We start from the raw sequence: 12,186 nt of genomic DNA on the forward strand, positions 1-12,186 counted from the left end.
TTAACCTGACGTGATGTAGTTTACACATCATTTGACGTATCTACAATGATAAAATTTTAGATTTTGACAGAGTTTTCCTTCAAATCAAGTTGAAAGATTTTCTTCCAACAAAGTGTATAAAATTACCATGTCTATTAGAATGTGAGAAACACGTGTTTTTTTAGTAACATGTTTTTTTAATGAATAATGGTATTTAGTAAATTGTTATGCGACTTTTATACAAATGATTTTCACTTTCATTGTCACTTTATTTTAATTGTATAACAGTTTAATAAATAATATTACTAATTTTTAATTAAATTTTCTCCAACTTTGTTGATTCTATAAAGAAGTCTCTTAGCAATGCTAGCATGTGAAAAAACACATGTTTTATTAATATAATTTTATTATCGTAGTGAATGAAATTTTTTAGCTCAATTTTGAGGAGAGACTGACTTTTATAATTTTATAAAAATTAAAGAGAGTATTGACAGTTTTATAGACACAACATGAATCAATTCATGAATTGCACAAGGTCTTGTAAATGATACAAACTCATAATATTTTTTTCTTTGGTGAATATAAAATAAATTCATGAGTAAACGCACCATTTTTAAATCATAAAATTGGATGCTCAAGTTTTCGCAATTTTTAATTATGTCTTTCCGTGTATTATTATTTTTTTTTTTTTGGGTCCAATTAAGTGCTGCTCATCAAGTCACGTCATATTAAAAAATATTTTTTATTAAAAATTAAATACTAAAAGAAACTAAAACCTAAAACATTATTAAAAAAAAAAACAAAAAACAAAAAACAAAAATAGTGAGCTTAGGAAAAGGGAAGGGTGACAACTAGCAAGCCACTCCATTAGGGGTGAAATAGTGATTGCGGTTAGCGGTTAGTGGCTAAAATCACTAACTGCAACCGCAAAACGTTTTTTTTTCCCCCCTTTTCATGGCCATTTTAGCATTAAAAATTGCTATATACCAAAATCTTGTTGGCCACATTCTACAAATTTACACATCATATAATATACAAATAAAATTATAACAAAATCATCACTTCACTTGTAGTCTTATACATAACTCAAACAAGTTCATAAACTCACAAGCAAGTTCATAAACTCATACATAGAAATAAAATAAAACACAAACAAGTTCATAAACTCACAAGCAACCAAAAAAACCAACATGGTTGAACTTGAAGCTTGAGGCCCATTTCAATCAACCAAAAAAAAGTTCATAAACTCACAACTTATTGTTATTTATTATATATATATATATATATATAAAAGCGGTTAGCGGTTTTTACTAACCGCTTTCAAAGCAGTTAGGCGGTTAGCGGTTGTGATTAGGCAAATTTAAATTTCACCCCTATACTCCATCCCTAAATGGATGAGTGGATGAGTGGCATGAGCCACCCTTGCACCTAAAGGGGGTCCACCATTGGGGGTGGTCGGAGTAGCTGCACACACTATTGGAGATGGGCCAACCCAAGCAAATGGGGGTGATTTATTAATATTATTATAACTGTGAGGATAAATTGCCCACTTGAGACACCCTCTATATGGAGATGAAGGGTGGGTGACCCCTCCCATCCCATCCCCCATTTATTTTTCAAAGAATAAATTAATGTTTTTTGTTTTAAATTTTTTAGACTTTATTTTTAATAAAATAATATTCAATTAATCTGGTGTGACAAAAAAATAATATTCAATTAATTAATTTTTTAGACTTTATTTTTAATAAAATAATATTCAATTAATTAATTTTTTAGACTTTATTTTTAATAAAATAATATTCAATTAATTTCCTTTATACAAAGCACAAAGTTTGGGCTTCTGCGCATACTACACCCGAACGAAAGCACTCAGCTTCGCAAAGATAGAGTCCGATCGGAAGCGAAAGAAGAGCTCGATCTCGTCGGCGGATCGGAAAGTGGACAAGGAGAAGCATAAGAAGAAGACAAAAATGGCGTCTACGACGAGCAATCAGGTGAGGGCATCGCACATACTGATCAAGCACGAGGGGTCTCGGAGAAAGGCCTCGTGGAAGGATCCAGATGGTCGCGTGATCACGAACACCACTAGGGACAGCGCTGTCGCTCAGCTCAAGGCCCTCCGCGAAGACATCGTCTCCGGCAAGGCCAAGTTCGAGGACCTTGCCTCTCGCTTCTCCGATTGCAGCTCCGCCAAGCGCGGCGGCGATCTCGGTCAGTTTTTTGTTGACTCTATGTTTGCTTCTATAGAAAGTCCAATCAAAGACAAAGGTTTGCTTATTTAGGGTTTGGCGATACTTGATTTGCTTCGATATTCTCTGTTTTAATCGTTGTTAGAATTGAGGATATAGGGATGATGATTAAACGCTGCGTTTGGTTGGAGAGAAAAAGGAATTGATGGAGTGCCGATGTGTTTAACAGTAATAAGGCTTGGTTTAAAAAACAATTTTCTAATTGGTTGAGACCGTGAGTTAAAGATTTCCTTGAAAGCTTGACCAAACTTGATTGTAGTGTTTAGATTAATATTTTTTGTGTTAAGGATATAGGGATGATAATTGAGGCTGTGGTTGGTAGGTGAGAAAAAGGAAATAATGGAGTGTTTAACAGTGAAAGTGGACAGTGATAAGCCTTGGGTTTAAAAACTATTTTCTCATAGGTTGAGAGAGTGATTGAAGTTTTACTTTAAAGTTTACCGAAAGACTTGATTGCAGTGTTTAGAAAGTAAACCATTAGAAGCAGTGAAAAACTTGTAAATCTTAGGAGGAATCAAAGAAGCAAGTTTACGGTAATGTGCCTTATAACGTATCATATGCGGACAAAACCAAGGGCATGGAACCTTGATGAAAGATGAGTGGATAACAAAGGAAAGCAGAGAAATGGGACTTCCTTCTTGAGAGTGACAAATATTATGAGTGATGACTTGTTTTGAAAAATAAAAATAAAAAATAGAGACCAGTAGGGATGAAATTTGGATGTGCATTTGGGTTCTTCCTTGTGAAGATTTGTGTCTAATGTCATCAACAATATTATAAGACAGCCATGTCTTCCCCTATGTTGTTTCAAAACCTTCCATTTTAGCTGTTGAATTTCATGTGGTTAAGTTGTGTGAATCGCGCTACTAATATCTTGGCCTGATGGTAATTTCAGTCATTGTGGAGTAGAGGTCGAGTGTTGGAATGTTCTCAATTGGCCCCTGAAAAAAATGTGCAAATTATAGCTTGCATGGAAGAATGAATGATTTACTTGTAATTTTGCATCTTTTGCTTGATGTAGTTTAGACTTTAGAGGTTAAAGTTCAATGGAAATAGGCTTTTTTAGTGGTATATTTCTGTGTTCTATTTTTTTTTTAAGGTACCGACAGTTCCTTTCAAATGCTTAGGTGCCTGTGTCATGGCATTTGGTGATTTCAATATGACTTCTCTTTCAATTTCATCCATCAACCTTTTCATTTAACTTGGGAATCATGCTAACATTTCTTGGTTTTTCTTTCGTACCAACAGCATTTCCCAGCAGCTCTCTGTGTTTAACTTGTTTTCAGTCATATAATCTGTTTGGTTTACATCTTTCCTTCTTTTCATTTTTTAAAGGGGATTTTGTGAAATTTATAAATCTTTCCCATAAGCTCTCTGTATTTATATAAATCGTTCAGTCATATAATCTATTTTAGTTTATATCTTTCCTTTTCATTTTTGGCGGAGGATTTTGGAAATTTTTGGTTTGAATGTAGGAGCTTGACAATGTTATTGTATGCAAATATGGTCTATAATTCTGTGGCAACCTTCATTTCAGAAATCCCTTTTATTAAGCATTATCAAGATGTATCAAAAACTTGTGAGAATGATCCTCTAGTTGTTAATTCTGATATCATTTGATTTTCGTGACTTATCTCCTTTAATCTCTACCTTCTCGCCCATTTAGGCCTCTGCTTGTTGCTTTTCTTTTTCCATTTATTTGTGTTAATGCGTATTATTATGTTTGTACTTATTGCATGATGGTGAAAAAGAGAGAGAGAGGAAATCCTAAGTGCACCTTGCACATGGGACATATACCTTCTCTGAAGTAATTTTTAATGCCCATGAAGAATCTTTCTGCTTTTAAGTCTCTTTGATATAATTTTAATTGTTGCATAATACTAATGGAGGTTGCCCATGTTTATAGATTAATGATATTTAGCAAACTTATATTCGGCTGTTATACAATTTGACGATGTGGTATTGAAAATCAGTCTTTAGACTAGCTCTTGTAAAAAAAAAAAAATTAAGGATTGATTTTCACTGTCACATCATCCCAGATGTATGACAATCGTATACCAATCTACTAAATATCATTACTTGTGTTTATATCATGATTCATTTGAATTGGATATCGTCACAATGTACACTGGTCTAAACAAAACTGTATGTTAAATATTGCTGCAGGTCCCTTTGGCCGGGGCCAGATGCAGAAGCCTTTTGAAGAAGCAACATATGCCCTCAAGGTCAGTGAGCTAAGTGACATTGTGGATACTGACAGTGGAGTCCACATCATCATGAGAACTGGTTGATAGCTCATGGAGAAACATTTGGGCATATTTGAACATTAATCAGTGTGCTGAGGGAACATATTTCTGTTTCTCAAATTTGTTTTGCTCCTGGTGAGAGCAACATGACCATCTTATTACTCATTGATGATTTGGTACTTATAAGACTGGTCCGACCAATGTGCTTGGCGGGATTGTGTTGTTTCTTCTAACATTTACTTTTTCGGGTTCTTGGTTGTGGTTTGTGATGGTTTTATGTCAATGACAAAAGCGTTTGCCTTCATCTTTGAGCGTGTGTTTTGATCATAGAGAACTGTTACTTCTTCCTCGGTATGGCAGGATTCTCTCCATTTCAAGTGAAATGGAAAAAGACTATTTTATGGTTTAAAAATTACGTCATTTAAAATTTTTAAATAATGTGGCAACGTATTGACCATATGGTAACAAATATATCATTAAATCTATAAAATTTAATGTAGGCTACAAAATAGTTTTTTTTTACATGAAATAGAGAGAATCTTATTACTGAAAGGTTAATGATGTTATATGTAAAATATAATATAGACCATAAAATAGTTCTTTTTCATTTCATTTTGTGTGGTTAAATTTTGTGGGACTTTTAGGTCTTTTACATTCACGAGTGACTCAATTGTAATCGATTGTAATCAATTATGTTGGTGGCTCATGTGAGCAACTACAAATGACCTTGGTTTTAGCCGGGATGGATTGTAGTTAGGTAGGGGTGATCGTGCGATTGCTCACATGATCACCTCAACCTGTCAAAAACCGCTAACCGCAACCGTTTATGCGGTTAATACATTTTACTAACCGCCCAGTTAGCGGTTAACCGCATCCGGCTAACCGCTTTTTTTACTAACTACTTTTTTTGGCTCACTTTAAATGTTTTGTTTTCACCTTCTTCTTTTTTTTTCTTACCTTTTGGTCCAATTTTCAGTTTTGGGCTTATTTTGCCCTTTTTGGCCTTTTATGTCCCTTTTGGCATCAAAATATATACTATTTAACAAGCATATAGGTTGCACTTATATATATATATATATATATATATATATATATATTAAAAAAGCGGTTAGGGGTTAGCAGTTTTCAAAAACCCACTAACCGCTAACAGTTAACAATTACAAAGCAATTAATAAAAATCGCATGAACACCCCTATAATTAGGTTGAATTGAGTCCAATCAACCTAAGGGACTTATTAGAAACTTTCCCTTAAAAGTTTATTGGTTTATTTATTTTATTTCAAGTACGAGTTTAGGTCGAAATCATCAATAAGATTACATAATGAAACTTGGTTTATTAAAGGCTCAAGTTTGTTTATGGGTACTTGGTTAATAAACTATTTCTTCATAAAAAGTAGATATCAATGCGAAAAACTTTGTATTGCTTCATAAATTCATGTTAATGAATAGTGTCTTTGATTATACTGTTCAGTTAATTAAATAGATTAATTTCTCATTTTTCATTTTTATAAATTAAAGTAATCTACCTTTTATATATGGCAAATTGTATTTAATGTTTACCTCATATAGATATTAATAAATTAAAAACAGTGCTTATTTATGGAATTGAGGCTCACTAGCTTATTTATGAATAGAAAAATGTTAAAAATTACTCACTGATGTGGCACTGTTAGATCAACAAAGTGGGTTGAGTATAGCATTGCTTCTATGAATATATTATTATATTTAAGCTTGATTGTCCAATTAAATGGAACTAAAGATGATAAAAGGAAAACTTGATTAATTTTCTCATTAAATTTCAACCTGTCAAAGTCAAACTATCGTTCTCTCTTTTTTTTTTTTTGAGATACAAAATGAAGGGGGGTTCTCTCTCCTCATTATATGTGAAACTCACTCTCTCTCACTCACTCTCTCTCTCTCTCTCTCTCTCTCTCTCTCTCTCTCCATGAAGTTCTATGTACAAACTATAGAGTCAAAACAAAGCGTGCAAAAGAACCCAAAGAAGTTGAGTGGAAGAACCCTCGGCTACACTATTTCCCCACCCAGTCTCATTCTCTTCGCACTCGGGACCTCTAGAATGCTACCAGTCCTCCACTGACACGACACATCGTGCTGAAAAGGGCAACTAACCCCGTTTCGACACCCCTTTGGGCCATTAAAGTATAAGCAACGTTTTTTACTCTTGGGTTTCACTTCTCCTGCATTTATGTTTTGTACCATTTTCAAGTCTTTCAAGTGATTACCATTTTGTGCATGCATAGGTTCCTGAGTTTCCTGCTTTTCTCCTCCATGTTGCCTAATCAGGTTCTTATAGTAGTTGGTATCCTTAACAGCTTGAGCTTCCATGAAAGTGTGACTAGATATTGGAGCTGTATAAGCTGCTCGCGCCTGATTTGGCACCGTATAAATATTTCCATTTGCCGGCTTAGTCGAAAGGACTAGGTTGGGTTTTGGGAACGACAAGGTGGCTGATGGAATTACCTGCTTCATTCCAGTCTCCAGTTGGGGAGGTCGTACCCCATTGAGAGCTTGGTACAAGTTCCCCTTACCATGGCCTTTCATATCAGGTTTTGACGCATACATGGGTGCAGTTCCTGAAGGTGCACTTACCATATTGGCCCGTGCAGTTGCAGTTTCCGGTGCACTCACTGTGCTCACTAGTGATTGATGATCATTAATCAATTTCTGGATCATTTTTGGGTCACTAAGGATATTAATGAGCAAATCGGTATCGATCAAGCTTCCCTGCTCTTTGCTTTTCAGGATTGCGGCCAAGGCAGTAGATGCGGCGGCGACAGGGTCCGCGCCTATACTAGGTAAACTTCCAAGCGCTGGTTTTTCACTGGTAGATGCCGCTAGAGCACCAGATGCCACTAGCCCTTGGGGCAATGCAACCGGTAGTGAGCAAACAGGATTGTTCCCAGGTACTGTCAAATCAGATGGTATGTCGGCAGCTTCATCTTCTTCAATAGGTGTTAGGGGAACTAGAGGAGTGAGGCTATCATCATAATGTTCACGTTCTATGTCCAAAAAAACCGAGGGACTGGAAGGGAAAAAGAAGAATAGAAAAGAAAGGCATCAAACACAGCAATATAGAAGACAACAGGAAGGTTCAAAAGAAACTCTTTTTTTTTTTTCTTTTTTTTTCAAAAAATAATTGAGCCAAAGGGAAGGGAAGGGAAGGAAAGTTAAAAACAAACTTGCAGAGATTAGATGTAAGATCAACCTAGGAGGAATGGCCGAAGATCGTGGATAAACAGCTTCCAGCACTCTCGTTTCCCTTAAGTTTTGAGCCTCAACCTCTGTGCTTTCTTCACCAGCTACGACTTGCCAGTTGTGACCAATACCAAACTGTTCATATATGGTAAAAGAAAAGCATGGTTTAAACCAATTAAAAACCATAACTATATGCAGGAAATTGAAATTTGAAACATAAAGTATTCTCATGACATGGGCACCAGACAAGATATATACTTTAAACAAAAATATAACATAAGCTTACATTGGGAGGGCATTTCCACTTAATTGGACGGATGTGGGAAAGCTCTTTCTTCAAATTATTCTCAAAGGAACCGCATTCAAACCCAGGTGGTAAATCATTAGATTCCATACGATTAGAATGCAATGATGTCTTTGCTTGAAGATGATCTTCAGATTTCATGCCAACTTTTGCAGGACAATCCTCAGATGAAAACAACTTTACCTATTTAAAACTAGAAATTAGCTAGCAGTACTAAATATCATTCGACAAATTATGAGTACCATATTAACAAACAAGATGGTGGCTCCTCCAAAAAAAATCAAAAGAAAATGCCACAACCAGCAAGGTTGGGATAAAGAATATTTCGTTCCTTAGCAATTCAGCGCTGATAAAATGATAATGTTACAATGCCAAACAACCATAAAAGAAAAATAAATGTCAAATGACTTCAGCAAAAAGAGTCCCCATAATTTCCAGTCCCACAAGCTACAAATCATCCCGGTACTATTTAATCCCAGTTATTACCCTTTTTCTTGACAAGATGTTGAGTTTCATGGCAAGACAGCTCATGACACCTCAATCTGAAAAATCAATATAGCTTGTCATAGGGATTTAAAAGGACATGAGGAAATCATGGTGAGTAAATCATCTACCATACATTGAGAAATGATAAAATATAGTCTGAGGTGAAAAGAAAAGGAACACAGCAAACATCAGTAAAGCATCTACCGAGCTTTACAATAATAACTTGACAAAATCAACAACCAAGGTAAGCCGTTTCCTAAAATTTTCTTATCCAATATCAACTTTCAGCAGTACCAGAGCCTAAATGGCAGTAAAAGTAACATACTTCATAGTCAAAAAGCCAAGCTAACGAAAATACACCTCATAACTTCCAATCAGTTGACAAATGGTCTACCTATAAATAAGCTAGCAACATAATCATCTGCCTGAGCTACTCCTTCCCTTTATATCTTAAAACTTCCTATTAGATAGAACATAGGGTACCAAATACCTAATGTCCTTTTCTTTATTTTCACTCCCTATATGGATTCACTAAGACCATCTGAATTCTTATCATTAGATGAAATTACTAATGATGTTTTATTTCTAAAGCCATAATCGATTTTTTATCTATCACAACTTCACATTCAAGTTTTTAGGGGGTAGCTCAATCGACTGGGGATCACGCCTTATAAAGTGGAGGTCTCAAGTTCAAATCCCCCTCTTTCCCCTCTTGTGTGAATATGTAAAAAAAAAAAAAAAAAAACTTCACATTCAAGAACAGGACTTTCAATCATTTTGATCCAAAGATGGCCTTTTCAGTCCCTTTTAATTCCTATAATTCCATAAACTGGAAATCTTCAATATGTTGTTGCTATACATGATTATATGATGAAACTGAAAATGATTAGTCAAAAGCACTAAACTCAAAATACATGTAACAATATTTGCTGAAAACTCTCCACATCTTCAGTTAAACAATTTAACAACCCATATGTCCATTAGTTATGCATACAAAATGAAGATGCCAACATAATTTCATGGCAAAACAATTGTAAACATAAAGTCTGATTGCATGTGTCTTTAAGTTAATTAGCTAAGAGATGGATTTCCCTTAATGCACCATTCATTGTGAAGGAGTTTCCATCTCTCACTAACCAATGTTATCCATTAAGTCCTCTACATCAAGAGAAAGTTGATACGATTCTTAAAACAATTGGTCCCAATATGAATTTTCTGGGTTAAGTGCCCAATAATCCAAATTCAAATTAAAACCTACTTAAAATTACTGTTTTCCAATTGGTTATACGGTGTTAGCAGTTGCCAAGAGCATATTAAGTTATCAATATTCAACCAATTCATTTCTTATTATTATTATTTTTCTTATCCATATGTTAGGTTGAATCTTACAATCTGTTGTAGTTGATGGTATTTTGCATAGAATTTTTTTTTTTTTTTTTTTGATAAAAAAAACACACACACACACTCATAATTGTACATTTTTATTATATTGCTCTACTTTTTATTTTCTTAAAAAATAAAAATAAAAATAGTTTTCTTTTTCTTGTTTTCCTTTTTTTCGGGGAGAGGGGTTAGTTTTTTTTTTTTTTTTTTTTTGAGGCAAGTCCATATTATAGTTAATAATTAAGGGGTATACATAAAATGCTTAATAGGGAGAAAAACATATCACCAACAGTGACACATTCAATTTAAATAGATAAGCTATTTCTCCTTGATCCAATAACTGATTCACAAATGTCATGGTTAAATCCTTTGATCCTTTAAGAAAAAATATTCTTTGATCATGTGGGAGCTTTGAAAATCCCGATCCCCATTATTGATTCTTGAAAAAACTAATTCCCGATTCTTGCAAATTAAGAAATGTTGACTATTTGACCCATGGATTTATAATATCACTGTAATTTTACTCAAATTTAAAAGTATTAGTGGAGCACCTCGCTTTCTATGGAAACGGATCCTCTTCATTTCAAAATTCCTCCATTTCCTTCATTTAGTGCATTTTGAAGGGTAGTGTTGTCCAAAAATTTTAATGATGATAGTGCATTAAATGCAATATCCTTCAAAATGCACTAAATAAAGGAAATAGAAGGATTTTGAAATGGAGAGGATCCTTTTCCGCTTCCCATATGATAGTCACGATTCATGAATTGTGAATTTCATAATTCTATTTCTTCATTAAAAGACAAGTACGAACAGAGCCATTAATATTTTGTGGGACGGCAAACAGGCCCTTGATAAGAATATAGACAATTTCCTTCAAAAAAAAATATAGACAATTTCCATTCTGGGGGCTGATGATAAAATTGGGAGGTGGGAACTTTCTATGGATAATTTTAGCCAATTAATGGTATTAAAAGAGTAATGCTTGAAATTACATTTTTATCAAACAATATTAATGTGAGAGTTTCAACCAACTTAAATTATATTTAAAAGTTAGTTGAAATTGTCGCATTAACGTTATAAAAATAATTATAATATAAAATAGTTAGAAGATAAAAATGTTTAACATTAATTGTTAGGAAATAAAATAGTTAGGCACAAATGCAGACACAACACAACCCCCCCCCAATCAGACCGGTGGTGAAATGCTCCATTTCATGGTTTATATATAAAAAAAAAAATAATGATTAAAAATTTAAGTAATCCTAATAAATTTAGAGATCCTGATCCAATTACGATTACTTAATAAACAATAAGATTCGGAAACTAAATATTTTGATGGCACAACCTGAATCTTGTTTACCAATGCAATCTCTGACTATTACCAAGCTGTGTCAGGAAAAAATTTTCTCTAAATTTTACAAGATCTTAAACTCGAGTCTAATTCTTAATAATTCTGCACTCGAATCTGGTATTAATCATACCAATTAAACTGTCCTTTATTTTGAAAATTTTGATTTGCTATCATTCTAATCAGTTCTTTTAGAAGTAATTGTCCAGAATCTAGATTAACAGATTATCGTTGAAAAGCCTACAAAAAAAATAGTATAGACGAAAAATTATACTGATTATACACCAATCAAATATTATAAGGAAAACCTGCAAAAAAATATCTATATATTATAAGGAAAACAAAAATCGGATTGCAATAATCTGATCAGTGACTGTTTTCTCAGTTGTAAATCCCCTGGCATCCAATCAAATCAACATATAAACATATAGTTGAATCGGATTAGATTCTTGGTATAAAACTTTGATTGAATTTATTTACGAAAATTAAAAAATATATATCAAAACTTCGATCAGAGATATTGCGGTTATACCTGACAAAGCACAACTCCAGGAGCCCAAGAAACCCTCTTCCATTTCCTCGACAGCTTCATATTAATATCTCAGATTTTTTCCGCTTCGATTATCACTAAATCCCAGTAATTGACCCAACAATAACCAGATTTATAACCGAGATTCGAAACCCTAATCTACAGTTAACGATCAAATCCAATCTGAAAACCCTAGATCTTAAATCCGGTTCTTAGACCTTTACGAAGAAGAAGAAGAAGAAGAAGAAGAGTGATGCAATCTGAAAACCCTAGATCTTAAATCCGGTTCTTAGACCTTTACGAAGAAGAAGAAGAAGAAGAGTGAACACAATGACACTAAAAACGCGCCTCTAGAAGGCGTATTTGGAACCCTAGACACCTCGTTTGGTCAATACTAAACGATTTTTATGCTGGCCTTCGATTACTCTCGGGAGCCTTCTGACGGC

At 34.0% G+C, this 12,186-nt stretch overlaps 2 protein-coding genes across 2 annotated transcripts; one reads left to right on the forward strand and one right to left on the reverse strand.

Annotated features, from left to right (window-relative positions):
- The first annotated feature begins 1,810 nt into the window (after nucleotides 1–1,810).
- LOC132170645 (peptidyl-prolyl cis-trans isomerase Pin1) lies at nucleotides 1,811–4,778 on the forward strand. The gene is made up of 2 exons (XM_059581699.1): nucleotides 1,811–2,190; nucleotides 4,395–4,778. Exons 1-2 carry the CDS (start codon nucleotides 1,950–1,952, stop codon nucleotides 4,517–4,519), a joined length of 366 nt encoding a protein of 121 aa, XP_059437682.1. The 5' UTR covers nucleotides 1,811–1,949; the 3' UTR covers nucleotides 4,520–4,778.
- Nucleotides 4,779–6,282: 1,504 nt separating this feature from the next.
- On the reverse strand, nucleotides 6,283–12,186 carry LOC132170797 (zinc finger CCCH domain-containing protein 6-like). Its single transcript, XM_059581906.1, has 4 exons — nucleotides 11,744–12,186; nucleotides 7,977–8,177; nucleotides 7,701–7,825; nucleotides 6,283–7,517 (listed from the first exon to the last, which is right to left on the reverse strand). Exons 1-4 carry the CDS (start codon nucleotides 11,801–11,803, stop codon nucleotides 6,500–6,502), a joined length of 1,404 nt encoding a protein of 467 aa, XP_059437889.1. The 5' UTR covers nucleotides 11,804–12,186; the 3' UTR covers nucleotides 6,283–6,499.

The sequence above is a fragment of the Corylus avellana genome, chromosome ca2 (assembly GCF_901000735.1).
Source record: "Corylus avellana chromosome ca2, CavTom2PMs-1.0".
NCBI classification, from domain to species: Eukaryota; Viridiplantae; Streptophyta; class Magnoliopsida; order Fagales; family Betulaceae; genus Corylus; species Corylus avellana.